Source organism: Cinclus cinclus, chromosome 3, assembly GCF_963662255.1.
Source record: "Cinclus cinclus chromosome 3, bCinCin1.1, whole genome shotgun sequence".
Taxonomy (NCBI): Eukaryota; Metazoa; Chordata; class Aves; order Passeriformes; family Cinclidae; genus Cinclus; species Cinclus cinclus.
Window position 1 is genome coordinate 73,600,616 of NC_085048.1, and position 18,690 is coordinate 73,619,305.

The following is an 18,690-nucleotide window of genomic DNA, read 5'->3' on the forward strand; positions in this document are numbered from 1 at the left end:
GTCAAGCCCATTTATGCCAGTATAAATGAGATGTAGCAGCCACTGTTGGTGCCCCTAAATTAGATTTATTATAATAACAAAGTAAAATGAGCAAGTGTAAGTGAACATTAGGTACTTACTGAGAGCATAAACACTCTAGAAATCATGAGGAGGGCTCGGTACAATCTGTACCATTTCTGCTGCTGCCTTGGGAAGCAATGTTCTCTGCCCCTTGTTCCCAGTGTATCTGAGCAGTTTTATCAGGACTAAGGCTCTAATAGGTCAGAATTACTTTGAAAATAGTATTTAAGATCCAGCACCATCTAGGCAGGTTTAAAATTTCTCCCCTGTTACGTTCCCTTGTAGAAAACACGCTGCTTTCCTCCAGGTCTACCATGCAGCTCTTTTCTTGCCTCTCCTAACCCAAGCAAAAGTTAATGCATTTGTTTTTGCCAAATCTTATTTATATTTGGTAGCCATATACATTTTTTAAAATGGTTTTATTTCTACTATGTGTTTTAGTGCCCTGAGGTAATTTGTTACTAATGAAGATTCATCCTTCAATTAACTATATTCAATTAGTTATCTGGGTTCTAAACCTCTCCTCTGCCCTTCTCCCAAAATTAGCATAGCAGTTTCACCATTAGTTTTCTTCTGTTTTCTTTATTCGTTTTCTGGTATTGCTGTATTTAATCTGGGCAAAAGGAAGAGTCAGGCTGTGGGGCAGTGACACTAGTTTTCATAATGAAAGAATCTTTCTTAGCACAAACCTGCTTTCTGGGAGTACTGTGGTTTCTTGTGGGATAAGGTACAAAAACTACATAAGCCTTGAAGAGTCTTTCCTGCCTTAGCAGGGATTTACTTATAGCAATGAGTATTAATTATTAGATTAATTAATTAATTACTCTAGTTAGCTAGCTTACTATAGTAGAAGAGATGCAAAGCCTGAGTGACAGACACAAACAAGTAACAGTTCACCTTACCCTCAATGGACACTGTTTCCCTTTGTGTCCAAGCTGAATTTGTTCTTGGTGTCTCTATATTTGGTGATGCACAGCCTTCAGCCTCCCTTAGCCAGAGGAAAGAGCTGCCACTCCATGAAACACCATGGTGAGAGCTGTGTGAAAGACCTGGTGTTGAATTCAAGTTAGGCAAGCTTCTTCAGCTGGGGTTTTGTTGGGTTTTTTCGCTTCTTACAGATGTGAAATTCCTGTCAAATTTACTGAAAGCACTGATCTGTCTCCAAGGAACCATAACTGATTGATGTTTCAACACTTGAGTTAGGCAGATAATTGATGATGACTGTTGAGTTTTGCTTTGAGATTTGGGTTCAGTTAAATGTGACACTTACGAGATTCATCACTGAGTACAGCCAGAGGACCCAAAACAGGAGAGAAAAGGCATGCTAAAAAGCCTTGAGAATGCAGGGTTTAGTCCTGTTTCTCCTGCAAAATACAGTAGAGCCATCTTTAAGTGGTGCAAATACACAATCAAAGGGGTGGTTTATCTCAACCTGAAAACATGGGGAGTGGCATATCAAATCCACTTTCCTTGCATGGTATTCCATGCCAAACACCTAAGAAGAGCCATATCCATGCAGTCTAAGGGTCCCTCCAGCAAAATACCTCATTGCCAGCATTGGTCATAAAATAACAGGTGCTGGAACCATATTTGACACTTCTCCCCAAACATACCTAAACTTGACAACAAATATCAGTGTAAACAGTTTGTAACATGTCTCTGGAACTGAACAGTCATCCAGAATTGCTGTGCCATCTTTTTCTGAAGCATGGCTTGTTGGATCATTTATTTTCCTCTAGTTTTCAGTTGTGTTGGAAATAGAACATTGATGTGTTGTGTTTCAGCTTTGCAGACCATCCTAATGCACATTTCATTTACCATTTTGTTGCTACTCCACAGTTTGAAATGCTGACGGGATCATTACCCTTCCAGGGAAAAGACAGAAAGGAGACAATGGCACTCATTCTCAAGTGAGTATCACAACTGCTTTCATTCTGAGTTAATTCTGCCCTCTGGAGATTCCATAGGGCCCAAGTGTGTGATGGGTAGAGAATAATGATGTGCATAATGAACTTTCCAAAGCATCAGTTTAGTAAGGCACACATAGCTGATGCCTGTGTTTAACTCTAAATTTGCCTTAAGAATAAACAGTAGGAATTGAATTACTAAGAGGACCTTACAGAAGAAATTTATCTTACTTTTTGTAATGCCAGTATCCACAAAATGTGGGAAAGTCAGATTTCTGCAGGACGTCTTATATTTTATTGTTACCAAGTTTCAAATCTTTTCCTTTGCGGTGTCCCATTCATTTAATGTTAAATGCTGACAAAAGTATTTGAAGCTTATCTTTGGTCACTAGTGCATTTTTTTTTTTTTGTAGTGGTGAATGACCAAGAGAAAAGTTTTATTCTCTTTAAACAGTATGCAGTTTAGTATACATTTTTTCATTAAGTTTGGTTGTTTCAATTCTTCTCTATTCCCAAATTTATTCCAGTAAACTAAAAAAGTGGAAAAAATTCTGTAGGAAAATGACCTATTTAGTTTGCAAAAGTTTTATGAGATACATTAGATCTGCTCTATTTCTAATGAAGTCAGGGGTAAAACCTTCCTTAAGATCAGCAGAATAAGACCAGTTTCTCACTGTGCATTGCACTATGCTTAGGTAACCTTTGGTCACTGATTCCATGTGTCTGCCCATCCTGACCGCTACAGTTCCCCTGTTTCGGCCGTAGTGGGATGGGGGAAAAAAAGCTTGAAAAATATATTTTCTTTTCAAGTGTTGTGTTCTTTCAGAGCCAAACTGGGAATGCCACAGTTCTTGAGCATAGAAGCCCAGAGCCTGCTGCGCGCCCTCTTCAAAAGGAACCCCTCCAACAGATTAGGTACGTGTGCATTTGATCAGGACATTTGCTGTGTGCTCCCTGCCCTGTCAGCTGCTGAGTTGTACCTCTCAGCTCATCTTTTCCAGTGGTTATCCTCTTCACTGGGTGGCATCTGCCATTCCTTCCCAGGGCGCAGTGGACCTTCAGCATCACTAGAGAAGTTCGTAAGGAGTATAGGCAAAGCATTGAAATCTAAAACATGATATTAACTTGTGTTTCATTTTTTTGGTAAAGAGGGTGCATGAACTGCCAGCTTTTAAGAATGATTGAAGATACCTGCCATGTATGATAATGTAGGGAACTGAGAAACAAGTGTGGTTTAAAATCTGTGTAATTTTGCTGCCAATCTCAGGTTTCATCTCTCCCATTCTAAAATGCATTTCAATCCTGTCTCATTCTGTTAGCTAGGGGAAGTCTTGCAGTAGACTTCATTATTAATTACCCAAATACATCATCTCCTTTCTGCTGATGTTGATGCCTTGGAGTGGCTGCCTAGGTTAGACAGAGTTAGAAGAATAAAGTGGGTATTTATTAAAGGCCTTCAATAGATGCACCTTGAGCAGTGCAGAAGCCTTGCAGGGGCTACACCCAAGATGGATGATGGCCACAAGTTTTTCAGACAGATATAAGTTTGGTCTTTTTGCATATCAGGGGTTAATTCTCCAATTACAGCTTCAGGTAATGAAGTCATATTCCCTTAGCTCACTCCCCCACACTTCAATTCTCTTTATACTTTTTGGGGCCTGAGGCTGTGGTGTGTCCTTGGGTCTCAGGCCTACAGGGATTGTTTTGTCTAATCAAAATGTGAAGGTAGTTGAGTACACTTTATATGGAGTTTAGATCTATGCTTTGATGCAGGATAGGATTTGAAAAATATAAAAGCTAAAATCTTAAGGCACCAATGTGTCTACACCCTTAGTTAATAATCCTGTTTAGATTGTAATAAACTGGATGTATATATTGGATAATGTATCTTATGTCATCTGTTCCTTTGCTTACAGGTCTCATTAAGAAATTAATTGCATTTGATGAGGTCATGGACAATCCCTATGGCGTGATTGCCACTGCAGATGTTGTCATTGTTCCCCATACATGTGGGGACAACCCAATCAAGCCCAGTGTTGGGTGGCAGTGGGGATTGTCCTGCATGTGACTGTGACCCCTCTCCTGCCAGGGGGATCCCATATGGCTCACAGAGGGAATGCCTTCCCATTTGTTTTACCTCTTGATCTAAATGGTAGCCTTGTAGTCTGATACACTGTGAACACAAGAGTAGAAAAACACATTTTCTCAGCAGGTTTCAATTGCTCTCAAGCAACTTGTTTAACACTGGACAAACTAGAGTATTGGAATTTCTAGTTTTAATCTCTGTTCAGAAAAATTAGGTGCTGCACCAAATATGAACCTTTTCCCACTCCCCACCTCTGTTTCTTTCTGCTGTTTCTTCCCTGTCTCCATCTCTTGGTTTTATTCTGCTCTGCTCATTTTCCATCCTAAATGGAGCCCCAGTGAAGTCAGTGGGATTCTCTGGATACCAGGCCTTAAATAAAAAGCTACTCACTAAAACTTTGTTTTGGGAATCTCTGGATACTAGTCCTTAAATAAAAAAACTGCTCACTAAAACTTGGTTTTAGCCATAACAATTCTAGCCCTCATATGTTAATAATGAGGAATTGCTAGGGGGCAAGGTTTTAAAACCTGAGGTTTATTGAAATACTGGAAGGATCGGAGAAAAAAAATAAAGAAATTATTTATAGTACAAGCATCCAAGGAAATAAAATCTACAAGAGTAGCAGAAAAATGGATCTTAACATTTCAGGGACAATGGTGGAAAGCTCCTGAAGGTATTCTCTGTTTTAACTGATTGAGAATCAGCACAAGGGCAGATGGAAAGGGACCTGTTGATAAAAAGAGAAGAAAAGCTTGAATAGTTGGCCTAAATACTGAACAGAAGTCAGTAGATAAAAGGGCTGCTTCACCCTTGTGGATTTAGCTTTTCCTGGGAAAGGAATAATAATAATATTAAAAGAAAGGTAGGCTTAGACATCCAGTTTTGAAAAATCTTTGGAAAATTAATGAAGCATGCTAAAATAAACGAACCGTATTATGAATCAAACACTTGATTTCAGCCATTGTTTCATGAATTTGCAAATATGGAAAGTGCATTTAATTCCAAAATCCAATTTTAAACATTTACAAGATAAAATATGCTTTTTGCCATTTGATTTTGTTATCTTAACAAACAGAAATGAAGATTGATTATGTGTCTTGAAATTTTGCTTTGAAATTTTATTTTGAAGCTTTGGATTATTAATGGAAGAAATATTAGGGCTGAAGCAAGTTAGACAAGACTGAAAAGAAATTCAGTAATCTGATTTACCTGCTTCTATTTTTAAGTCTGATGCCCATATTAATATTTGTGACAAATTTTTAAGGAATGGAAAATCTTCCTTTGCTATCCCTGGTTTTGGGCTCTGTCCTTTTCTAAGCCTATTTGCTAAAGTCTGCATAGCACTTCTTTGGTAGTATTGCCCTAAGTACAATAAATTTCAGATTGTGGATAAACTTAATTTTAAATTCTTAAACTAACTGAATACCCATACAAATATGGAGTAACTATTCAGAAGTAAAACTTTATGATGAAAGTGTTAGTTCCTGGAAATGTAATGAACTTAGGCAAGAGACTTTCTCTAAGGTCTGGATCTCCTCAAGTAGGTAAATATATAATTTATTATTTAACCTGATTATTTAACAAATGTATATTAAAATCTATTTTATATAAAAAACACATTCTCTAACAAGCTCCCTATGGTGCTGAGCAGTATAAAGTGTCCAGTGTCCTTATAATTGAGAATCTCGGCCAAGAAAGTTTAAAATAAAAGCATATGCCCATAGACTCAGAGTAAAAGCCAAGGAAATCATTACTATTTTCTTAATCCCATGTTCTCAGGTAAGATACATTCTGCTTTGGCACATAGAAAACTTTGGGCTTTGACTTTATAAAATGAGTTTAAACATGAAGCCTTTGTCAGAGTGGCTGCAAAGCTTTTGTGTAAACCTTAGAAAAATACCTCAAAAATTCTGTCTCACTAAAAAGATTCTGAAGCTCTAGAGACCCTAAAATTTTATTATCTGAAACTGAAAATCTGGAAACTCTTTCTGATAAATTTCAATATCCAAGTAATCAACTTTGAAGTGTCTTAAGTCTCCATTTTCCCCATTAATATTTCAAGGCTCATGTTGTCCGTAATAATTTTGTGGTCAAAACTGATTAAAAACAAAACATTCTACTCTTACTGTTTGCATACTTTTATTGCAGGCATAAAACTTAGATAATTAAGTTCTCACTTACTAATGTGAGACTGCTTTTATATAAATGCACTCTATAATGTGTTTTAAGTGGCAACTTGTTCTGAAAGAATTATCTATCTTTTCAGTCCCTCATGGGACTGGATGGCACATAAGAATATTTGCAGGCAGTAGGTTTGATTGTGCTGATTATTCTTGACTCATAGGCCTCATTGCTAAATTGAAGTTGAAGTGAAGCCCCAAAAAAAAAAAAAAAAAAAAAAGCCCAGACTCACTGGAAACCTTGCAGAAGGTGGAAGGTTTTTGGTGGTGCAGTGTGCTATTGCGTGCTGTGCTTGAGATGTTTGCTGAAGAGCCACTTCTGTGCCAGGAAATGTCCATCTCCATGCTGCAGTCAGGACTTCTGCACTGCCTTTCTCTTCTCCATGAAAGCACATCTCTTTGCAGTACCCCTGTAGATTTGCAGGTGGTAGATGAATGGCTGAAACATGCTGAACAAATCCAGCGAGAATTCCACCATAAGCACTGATGCCTAATGTCTCCTGAGGACTTTTGGAGCGGGGTCAGGGCTGTTCTCCTGGCTCCCAGAGCTGTTCCTGAATGCACCCTTGGGCTGCTTCCCTCCTGCAGCTGAGGAGAGGACCAGACACAAGCTGCTGCCTGCAGCCACAGCACACAATCCAGGAAGGGGCTGTGGGCTGCACCAGCAATTCTCATGGCAGGGAAGGTCAGGGAATAAAAACTGCAGGAAGTGCTGAACATTCTCCATAGCATAAAATCAGTTGCTAAGAATTTGAAGTAAGCCATTCCTTGCATAATGAGGCTATTGCTGTCCTAAATCTCTTTAATATATTAAGCCCTTGCACTTTATTACCTGTTCTTTCTGTGCCAGAGCTGAGGTGGCCCCAGCTGGGAAATGAGACTTTTTCAAATAAATGCCTGCCTCAACTGCATGGTTGCATTTCTTACCAAACGCTGCCACCCCCATTAGAAGAAGTAGCTGTGGGGATGGACTTTTTTTTTTCTTGTTCCTTATTTCTGTAGCTCTGTGGAAAAAGGAACAGCAACAGTAGCAATAAGTGTGGCTTTCAAATGGATGGCCTGAAGGAAAGCATGCCATTCCCAGCACACAATGATATATCCATTAGGCTGAGCAAGAGGGAAAACAGAAGCAGTGGGGAAGGGGCAGAGCAGAGAAAATTGAATGCACTAGCAATTATCCTCAGTCTAGGATAGGCTACTAGTGTCTTACAGTGTTTAAGCATTTATCCCAGTCCTGCAAAATCAGTCTGACACTTGGGTTTCATCCTGATATGGTAAAGAACATTTGCTGTACATTGCAGTTTCCAGTCGCCACCACTGAACTCAAAGCATTTTTCACAGATATTTCCTTTCTGAAGATTTGCTTAATGCAATTCTCTTCAGACTAACTCTGTTGGTTTTGTGTTTCTGTTGGCATTGCTAAAATCAGAATGAATCTGCCAAGGGAATCTTGCAAATTTCAGACTGTGCATTGAACAAAAATATGCTAGGAAAGTCATAGAACAAGTCCTATTCTAAGGCTTCTTATTTTCTTGTTCAGTACCCATGGACCATAAACAACTGCCATGGGGCATGAACAGGATAAACATATGTTGCTTCACCCAAATTTTCTCCTACCCTATTCCTGTTTTAAGGTCAAGCAAGGGGTTTCCTGAGCCTCTTGTGGTTTGTCGATGAAGTAATCCTCAACAGATTTCTTTTCAAGTTTCCTGGCCTCCCCATGAACCCATATAAGCATTTTGCACCACATCATCTTTTCCAACTAACTCCACATCACACAACTGTCTGTTTCCTGAGGAAACATCTCCAGGTTCTTCTGAACCCAATTCCTGCTGGCATAATTTAATGATCTGTTTTATACTTCCTCAATCATCTGTTTCCAGGCTGAAAAGTCCTGACCTACTCAGTCATTCCTTAAGATTCCTTGTTGGCCTTCTTTGATTTTTCCTAACTTAAATAAGTATACTCTTTTACAGGAGCCTGTGTCACCTACAATCCAGTTGCAGAATTGCAACAGACTTAAACAGTGACAGTGTCACAATGTTGTCCCTCTTGTCCTCTTTTTTTTTTTTTTCCTAAGGTTTGATCTCATATTGTGCTTGCCTAGAAATGTCTGTCTGTCATGACCCACAGGCTCCTCAGCAGGGCTAATCACCTCTGAGCATGTAATTTTGTATTGCAGGCTAGGATTGTTTACCCCCATGTGCACCACTGGCATTCGCCTGTATTGAAAGATTACTGGGATGGGGAATTATTCAGATCATCCCTCTGCTGTTTTCCTGCAGGCCTGACAGACAATCCTGCATGTTATGTTTGCAGAGTGTTTGCTTCCCATATCCATTCATCAGTGAATGTGAAGCAGGCTTTAGGAAGCAGTTCCTGATCACTGCATTTTGACAAATATAGATAACAGTCTTGTACACAAGGAGAGAAGACATCACATTTCACAAAAGCTTCAGTTGACAAGGCCTTTGTAAAGCTGCTTGTAATGTTGATCTTCCCAAAGTACAAATACTGCATGTATAAAAAGCTGAGTCCTCTGAGGTGCTGAGTGACCCTTGCAAGGTGCTTAGGAATCCCAAATCCTTTTGGGAGTCAAGGTTACTCGGCATGCTTGTGAAGAAGTAGGCTGGGTACCCTTCAGAAACTGATTCCAGCATTGCAGTGCAAAGCCTTTGCTTCCAGAGTTTAATTCTCCTTGAAATGAAAATGAAAGGTGCTATTAATAAGGTCAAATCAACCCCCAAAATGGCATTCTAAATCCTCTCTGACAGTTCTTTTAATTATTAGTGAGTACCTGTTTGGTTCTGTGATAGCACTGAAGAAAATAAATTGAGCTGAAGGAATAAAAATGTCAATTTTCAGTGAAAACATAAGGCAAAAGTAATGAAGGAATTATATTCATTACCAGATCTCAAAAGACTTTCCCTAAATTTCCTACAGTAATGTAAGATAAATTTAATAGTGAAGGCAACATAACACTGAGAGTGATGATTCTGGTACTCTCAGAAATTTGATGACAGTATGTGAAGAGGGGGAGCCTAAAACCTTGGCTTACCTCAAATAATTTTGGAGCCTTTTGGCATTTTGAGTCTGTACTTGTAGTGCAGCTTTCTGTGCCTGTGGAGATTGGAAAGTCAGTGTGGATAGAAAAACTGCCACTGGTGGAGCCTTGCCAGAGCATTGGGATATCCTGGGGCCTTTCCTGACCTTGCTGGTGCATGCACTCTGCTGTGGCTAAAATCCCATGTCTCACCCAAAGCCTTGGCAGCAGCCTCAAGCCTTCTACTAAGAGAAAAGAAGGGTCTTCTTGGAATCAGAGTCTCATTAATGAAGTGCCCTTGTCTGTATCTATGGCAGTTTACACCATGATGGCAATCACACCATTCAGAATTTCTTAGAATGGTTTAGATGGGCACTCTCACTTTGACAGAAGAAAGGTGGGGATGGGGAGGGAGAGTGGAGAAGAGGCATAATGGAGCTCTCTTATAAGCATGACTTCATTCTGATTCTTTCGTTCTCTTCTCAGGTGCTGGATTTGATGGAGTGGAAGAAATTAAACGTCACCCTTTCTTTGTTACTATAGACTGGAATGTAAGTGGAGCAGCATTTTTCTTTTCTTAGCTACATTTTTTGAAGACAGACTGCCATGCTTAGGAAAAGGATTACTTTCTCTAACATAGAGAACCTAACTTCTCTAACCCAGAGGAGTTAGAGCCTTTTCAGTGGGTGCCTTTGTCTCTCTTGCATGTGTGTTGGCATCAGTACTCAAAATTGGAACAGTTGATCAAATTAAACGTGATTCAGGTAAGACATCAGATGTGATTAACAGAGTGGTAAGCAAGGATTTATTTTATTGCTATCAGCTACAGCTCATTAAAGGTGGTGGTGCAGACTATCTGAGTATTTGATTTAAACCCATAAGAGGTTAAACCTCTCATTTTCAGCATTGTTTTTTTCAAATTAACTTACTCTTAGACAAACCTGGAGGCAAACATTTTTCATTCTTGATCTGGACAGCTGCCAGTGCATCAGAACTGCTGTTTGCCACATCCCCTAGCATTTTCTAGTTTAATATATCCATCTTGTGTTGTGGTATTGTTGTGTCTCTTGAGTATTTAGTGCATTCATTCAGGAGTGCAACAGGTAACTTTGATGCAGTTCTTATGAGAAATTCTGGTAAAACAGCATGAATCTATGTGACAGAGCCATTCTCAAACTGCTGCCCAGGACTTTTTACTAAAGCTAATGCCTCCGTGAGAGAACATTTTGTGGTGCCCAGGTACCCTTTGAAAGGCCCACAAACCCATTTATTTTGGAAAAAAACTCATTAGAAAAATCTAATTTGGGTTGCATGTTGAAGACTTGTCATGACTCATAAACACATTATATATAATATAATCAATGAAGGTGGATTTTGAGACTTTCCTTTATAGTCAGCTGACTTTTAGTCCCATTAAATATGTTCTGGAGTCTAGAGTATCTTTCCTTTTCTGATTCTTACTGAGATTCTGTGTGAAGACTTTACATTTATAAGAACAATAAGTGAAAATAAAAAGTAGAGAATTCAAAGAACTTGGGTTGTTGATGATGATGATAATTATTAAATAATAATATTAGTATCAATAACCATAATATTATTTTCTGTATTCCCCCATATCTCTTCAGTCCTCAGCTTTGCCATCAAAATATAGGTCAGATGACTACATCTTGCTGTGATAAGAAGCACTGCAACAGTGAGAGGGTTTTTCTTTCTTGTGTTTGCTAGGGCAGCTGCTCACTAACTCTTCATAAATAAATGAGGCTCTGCATCTTGGAAAGGTCTTCAGAAAAGTCCGTTCTGTCCCATGAAATTAGTCAAGACCACCTTCTGTCATGATAATTAGTGATTCTTTCAAGCTCCGTTCTTTAGTGAACAATTTCATGCCTGTCCTAAGGAAACTCTGCAATCCTCCATAATTTGAAAAAACTCTTATGGACAGGGAAATATCTACCATGAAGAAGATAGGTATGCTTGAACATGCCTTGGAGCTAGAGAGGATGTGTTATCCAGCCCTCTAACTCTTCTGTGAAATATAGCTTTAAAAATCCATTTTAATCCAACATAATTAGTGCTTATTGCACTCTCTTGGAGACATATCACTATTACACCAACCAGCTATCATCTTTGTAATATATTTCCTCATTTTATCCTAATCAATTTTATCCTTTGCAATCATTCATGGAGATCTTGGGAGGCTTATCTTGTTCCAGCAGCAGCAGTACTGTATGCATTTCAGAGCAGTGTGAGCCTGGCCCTGAGCTGAAGCCAGGATTTTGACTCTAAATAATTATCCAGACAGTTCTTAACGTGTTCTCCATGGACAGAAACAGAACAGGGTCAGACAACAGAAATGGATCAGAGGTAGATGTTTAGCACTGATCTGTACAGCTGCAGGAAAAGAGTCCCTGGTGCCCTCATTTTGATCTCCCATAATGTGTACAGAATCTCCCACATCAGTTTGCAGACAGTCAGCAAACAGCACTGTTGGGATGGGACAGAAATGATGATTTACTTTATGCCTTGGCATTATGAAGACCTCAGAGAGTAAGAGGCAAGCTCTTTTGGAGAACTTCTGTACTACCTTGGCAGCTATGATAGACAGGACTACTGTGACTGACAGCACAGAAAATTTCAGCAACTGTAGTAAAACAATCCTCCATCAAAAGCCCCATTACCATGAAGGGTGAGAATGGCTTAGTGTCTGCTAGAAATGCAGTATGAAATAGGTTTGCTTTTAAGCATGATTTTTCCTACAAGAGCGACATGATAACCAGGAACAAAGCACCTAGTTGCATCATCTAATTTTAAAGAGAAATTCAAAACTGAAATGAGTTAGCTTCTTCCTTCTAAGGCCACGTGTGAAGTCTTGATGTTGCAGTGATACTAGACGTGCAGATGGAATCCTGTGACTTAGGCTTTCATTTCACAGTGTTTTCAGGGCTTTTCCCGTGGGGTTTGAATTGGAGCTGGTTATTTTCTCTGTTCCTAAAGTGTTTACCTGTTGGGGCGATCATTTCCCATCTTTTACTTTCTTCAGACAGACACAGCCAGATATAATGTCTGGTTTGGATGAACACCCAATGGAAATAGCATACATGTGCAGGAACAGCCCTTGTCAGGATGTTGCAGATGCTGATGCCAAGCACAGCATGCTAGTAGCATGTGACCACTGCATGCAGAGGCAGTAAGGACAATCCTGGAAAACATGAATGTGGCCAGGGAGCCTTCCTCCTCCCAGCCTTTCCCAGAAACCATTCCTTTTATCCAGGGTTCCATCCTTCAGCAAAATCTCCAGCCACTTTAGGTTTAACTTCTGGCTAACTTCTGCACTAAATGAACTGTGGACAATCTGACATAGAATATGATATGAGAGAATATGATAATGATATGAGAATATAAGATGTAGAATCTGTGAATTCTACCCACAGAAGAATCTGTGAAGAATCTGAACCCAGACTTAAATGGTGACATGAGACTCTCTGAGAATCACATTTTTGCAGCTGTTATCCTGTAACAAAGCCCTAAATTCCCACTTTGCAGAATGAAAAATAGCTGGAGGTTTCTGCAAATATGTCTTGCTGCTCTGAGGCATTTAGCAGGCACCATCGATCTGTTGTTAAATGGAGGGACTGTCTTTGATGATCAATGCTGGGACACTCAGAGGAGAGATGAGGTGTCCAGCTCCTTGACAGTTTTACCTGCTTATTAACCTTGCACCTCCTTTTCTTCTTAAGACAAGCAGATGCATAATGGGTTGACCTCAGATAATTTAAGTCATTGGCTCTGAAAAAGCAGAGTCTGGTTCCTGATATTTTACTACTGTTTCTTCTTTCCAGGTCATGCGTAATGAATTTCTGGCTTTTCACTGAAAATGAAAAATGAAATCACTTTTTGCAGACTGCAGTTGAAAGACTGGGCTATAAACCGTAGTGTTTGTTTGGGTGACAGACTAAGTTGGAACTAGAGTAAATGACATGCTCGAAAATGAACTGTCAAGTACAGCTGAGAAAAAGAGTGGGGAGAAACTGGATTCCAGTTCTTTTTCCTTTAATATTAATCAGAGATCAGACTGAACTGAAAATGTGAATTATTTAATTGCAGATTTTACCAACAGCAAAAAATTAATCCTGGGGTCTGAATTCTGCTAGCTTTTCTATCATTTTCAGCAATAACATTGAGTCATTAATCTAGGAGAGGACAAGCATTTTAGAATGTAGTTCATCCTTTTGTCTGCTTATTGGATTTCCCATGACAGGTATATGTATCAAGGGAGTTTATTCTCACACTACAAGTGCACCATTGTGGAGGGTAGTATCTTTCTATTTCTAGAAGGTGTCTAAGGAATAATTCAATTCTTCATCAAAGAAACTTAGTTGAGGAAATGACTAAATAGTTTTTAATGAAATTAAACCGTTTTCTTTTTCTTGATATTTGCCAGGCACATGTACAGAGCATTTAAATCTCTGGGATATTTAGGAGTGTGGTTTTTAAAGATGATGAAAAATTAACTACTTATAAATAAGAAGAGAAAGAAACGCAGTGCTGCGGCATTTTATTATTAGTCTCTCTTGTGTATTACTTAAGTTCCAGCTGAGGAGGTGTTCAGATGAAGATCATACTAGGGATGTGGAAACATATTTTAAGAAAAGGTCAGTGGCACCTGGATTTGTTATATCAAGTAAAAATATTTTTTTCTGAAATCAGAAATAAAGTCAATAGAAGCTCAAAGTTTCTTAAACTGCTACAGAAATCATTTCTAGTTAATTCATAGGTACTTATTGTGAAAGTCTCAGGAGGACAGGAGGCGTTGATAAGTAGTCAGAAACATGGATATGTATCCAGATGTGAATATCTAAATCAGTGTTTTCATGCCTTGAAGCCCATCTCCCTCGTGCTGTGGATTATGCACTCCCTCAGCAGAGCTTCTGGATCCAACACCACCTGCTGTTATGCAGTGATTATTCATACCTGTCAGTCACATTTTTCTGTGCTGAGTGAATGCTGTGGCCAGTTTAAAAAAACTGGTGATGGAGTATGGGAGCTTATTCTTTACTGAGAAAGATAAATAAATAGTATTCTCAATAAAACATTAAGGCCTGAGGAGTGCAATTCTCCCTTATGGATGTGGAAACAATGTGGAAGAAAAAAAATCCTCAGCTTCTTACACCTCTGCAAGGTAACAAACACATAATGATCCTAAGTACCCAGCCTGAAATTTAAATGCTACAGTTAGCACTATGATATCCAAAGTCTCTTTTAAATGCCTAATGAGTTGTCCCAAAAGAAAAATTTGGATATCAGAACTTGAATTTAAACTGGGAAAACTGGGACCCTCTTCCCACTTAAACAGATGATGGAACTCACTGTAACTTTTGAATACAGTAATAAGACTACCATGACTTAGAAAGCACATAACTGCTTAAGCTTCACCAGAAGTTATGGACAGTCTGATAGAAATGGTCAAAGACAAGGTATGAAATTTCACTTGCTGTCATTTCCCACTCTGCTTGGCTTCTGCCAGAAGAGGTCACAGTCATGATACATCATCCCTGAATAATTTGGGGACTGTGGTAAGAGATAATATATTAATAAATTTCCTAAAATTAGAAATATTCTTGAGAAATCAGGAAGGATCTCAAATCCTCCCAGAGATTCACTCTCTATATATATACAAAGCAACGGCTGTGATTCTTACTGCTTTCTTACACCAGCTTTTGCCACATTTGAGTTTTGCAGTCTACAGGATGCAAGTTTTTAAAGGAAGAGGTGTTCTTCCTGCAGCAGGCCTTCATGTTTAACTGTGTTGGGCTGTCCTCTGGTTTAGTGATTTGGCTTGGGTTGTAGTGGCTCACACAGAGAACTGGAGCTAGTGTGGGATGGAAAAGTCCATAGGTGATGCTACTCTGGTTTTCCTGATCCTCAATGACTTCGTTTAATTACCCTTTTCAAGAGCTTGGGGGAAAAAGTGTTTTAGGCAGTTTAACTTTCACTGTTGGCTAATTTTTATCACAAGTGGGTAAAGAAATGGAAAAGAGAGTCAATCAGGGTTGTGCTCAAAGGCAGTGCCTATCACTCCAACAAGCAACTTCTTTGTTCCCATCCCCTCCCAGAAAGCGAATTTGTGATTATAAATCTTTAGGTGGCGTGTGACTCATGATGAATCTTAAATCCCTCCCTAGTAGTGGAGGATGTGGGTTAGGGATTCAAAACACAAATGTAGTTCCAGCAGCACTTAGGAAACTACAGATGGGGGGAGGAATTAAGAGGCCAGAGAGAATATGGTTACAATAATGAAAAGAGAGCGCAATTCCTGAGCGATGTACAGCTCTGAAACGTTCTCCAATTTTTGGACCTCACAGGATGAGCTGTGCAGTTAATCCCATGAAGAAGCATGTGCGTGTGACCATATTGCTTTCTGCAGTAGAAACACTGCAATGGTGAATTAAGACAAATAAAGGGAAGCTGGGAAGCAAATAGCTTTCTCAAGGTGAAATCCTAGCAACAGAAAAGCCTTCAGTAGGTGCTGAGTTCTCTTGTAAAGTTCTGTGCAGACAGAAAAATATGTATGCTAATTACTAGGTTGATCTGTTCAGCTGATGAGTGACACTTCCTGTTAAAGATTGCAATTGGCTTTTAATTATTTGGAAGACTGGCTTTCCATTGTGGCTCACAGCAGTTATTCATCTCCTTTCCTCTCCGAAGATATGGAGCAGTTTTATGCAAGCAGGAACTTTTTATGGTGAAATGGCCATTAATTATCGCAGTCATTTCCAACCTCCCTGTTTCACTTTCCCAAGGAATCACAATTCAACCACAAATATATCCTTTATGTTAAGGCTAATACTGTGCTACAGAATGTTCTGCATCAACAACCTTTATTTATCAATGCAAAATCAAATTCAAACTATGATGATGTGTATATATCTTAGATTTGACCACATGCTTTGTATTGCAGAAGTTAATTCCCCAGTAAATGCACAGCTAAAAAGAATCTTCCAGCATGCAAGGAGCTGGACAAGCATTTGGTAATGTCCATTAAACATTTTGAAAAATCAGCTCATTAGGAAGTGCTAACCTAAAAATACATATTGCAAACAGTCATAAAGTTGAACTCTCCAGTTCTTATCATGACTTGAAAGTTTGCATTAAATGTTTTATTTATGCTCAGACATGTTAATTATGGGGAACTATCTGTGGCAACTAATTCAGCCCTTTGAAACCTGAGAACAAAAGCATTTCTAGAAAGGAAATGCAATCTAGGGAGGGGCAACACAAGGCAGGGAGTCAAACTGGAACTCTGTTCCCTGTGCTGCCATCAGAATGATGTTCGGTTTCAGCCATTTCAGGCAGAGATGATGCAAAGATGGCTGAAATCAACAGTGCTCTTTCCATTAACCTCTACAGGCTTTGGATCAGATCCAGACATCCTCATCTCAGTGTGCGTGCCTGTGTATGAATGCTTGCAATAGAGTATGGTGTAGCAATTTCTCTGAGATCTCTGAGAATGAGTAAAAATGGCCATGAAGTTTCTCATAATAAAGGCAGGATGTATTAGGATGAACTTGGGGTGCCTGTTTCTTAGGTGATCCCCTATGTGACTCCTCAGTCACCAGCAGAAATTTCTACACTTAACAGTACTGTTACATACCTCCCTTTCTTCCATATGTTTTTCCTTTGTTTTGTTCCTCAGTTCAAGCCACACGCAGAGCTTCAGTGTGATTGCCCACATCCACACTGTTTTCTCCCCAGCATCTTTTGATGGGAATTTCATCTAATCATCAGCTGTAAACCCCCTTCCCTTTTAACAGATATGTTAAAAGAACAAATCTCTTGTTTAGGTTGTAAGGACCAGGCAGCCAAGGCTGTTGCTCTGCTCAGTCTGGCAGCAGGTCAAACACATTGCTGGTTCTCAGGAAATAATAAATGCTAAAGCAGTCATGGCTTCCTAGCAGTTCTTTGTGCTGATTGCCATTGCTGCGCTGCTGAAGTCACCCTGATTCCTGCTCTTACCATTGCACATCCAAGTCCTGCCCTTGGACCAGTGAATTTCCAGATGCCCCAGCTGGAATCATGTTCCTTTCTATGGGCTAAATTTTTGCCAGGAAGTTTGTGTTTATGTTCAGGATTCCAGTAGCTAAAATGTGTGGGGACCAACCAGGGCACAGATTTTAAGGCAATCGGTAAAGCAGCAGCCAGAACCACAGCTAACATCATCCTTTTCTGTCAGTCCAGCAAGGATAGCATGGAGCTGAGAGAGGACGCCCTAAAGAGAGCAGGGGAGTCTATCCAGATGCTGAGAGTGTACACATTGATGCTGATTGTGATCTGTTTTTCTCCTTGTAGAAACTGTACAGAAAAGAAATCAAGCCGCCTTTCAAGCCCGCGGTGGGGCGGCCAGAAGACACCTTTCATTTTGATCCAGAGTTCACATCTCGGACCCCCACAGGTTAGTATGGTGCCACATGGGTAATATATCTTTTCAGTTAGTAAATTCAGTCATCCTTTGCCCTCTCTATTCCAGCACAATCTAAAAGTCTGATCACCTGTGGCATTACAGGGTTTTGCCATATGCAGCAGGAAGGAATGGCTGGTTTTGCTTTTCCAGCAAAAGAAGCTCCTAAGTATTCCACCAGCTTCATATTAACTCGTCTTCAGGAAGAATGTCTTGAGAAGAAAGATTTCACATTTTTAAAAGAAAAAAATAACTCTTGCTTAGCTATTTTGTTACTCCTATTTGCTTACACAATCTGAATTTAACTATTTGAAATTGCCTTGGCTTCAAAGAACTTTGTATCTCTGCAAGTTAGTATTTAACTATATATTGCATCGATGTTTTATTTAATTTTGACTTCCCACGACTGTGGACCTTGGAAGTTAACCTGTGGTTAAAAGCAATGAAAAGTCATCAAGTTCTCAGGTCAGCAGAATTACGCCAACAGGAAATTTGGCCCACAATACTTAGAAAATGCTTGCAGATAGAATGTTGTTCCTGTGACTTATATTTCCTAACAGAAATACCATGTTTTGTACACTATGTATATGAAGGTGACTGTTCCACAAAACTCTATCTTTCCACTCTTTTAAGTGGAAATAATGCCCCAGTGGTAGTCCCACTTACAAGGCTGCTTTCTGCTAGACATGGGTAAGTTGCATGACATTTCTGCCTGTGATGTACCTGTGTAAAGAAGTACTTGTGTATACTTCCTGAAATTTAAAAGTTGAATTAATTGTTGTTTGTAGAACACTTTGAAGGTGGTAAGCACTGTAAATCATAAATCATATAGTATTGTGGTAAAAATCAAGTATAAGGTCTCAAGCTTCAACCTTCAAATTGCCCCAGAACTGTTGCAGTGAGAGGGAAAGATCTGAGCTTTCACTATGAAAACACCCTACATTGTAAAACATGAATCAGAG

General features: G+C 39.3%; 1 protein-coding gene across 3 annotated transcripts in view; it reads left to right on the forward strand.

Moving 5' to 3' along the window:
* RPS6KA2 (ribosomal protein S6 kinase A2) overlaps positions 1–18,690 on the forward strand; it is a 265,195-nt gene that overhangs the window by 215,980 nt on the left and 30,525 nt on the right. For all 3 annotated transcript variants that reach the window (XM_062489163.1, XM_062489164.1, XM_062489165.1), the window contains 4 exons: positions 1,900–1,970; positions 2,794–2,882; positions 9,763–9,827; positions 17,620–17,722. In XM_062489163.1, coding sequence (XP_062345147.1) covers positions 1,900–1,970; positions 2,794–2,882; positions 9,763–9,827; positions 17,620–17,722 — 328 coding nt within the window. The remainder of the gene's footprint in view (positions 1–1,899; positions 1,971–2,793; positions 2,883–9,762; positions 9,828–17,619; positions 17,723–18,690) is intronic.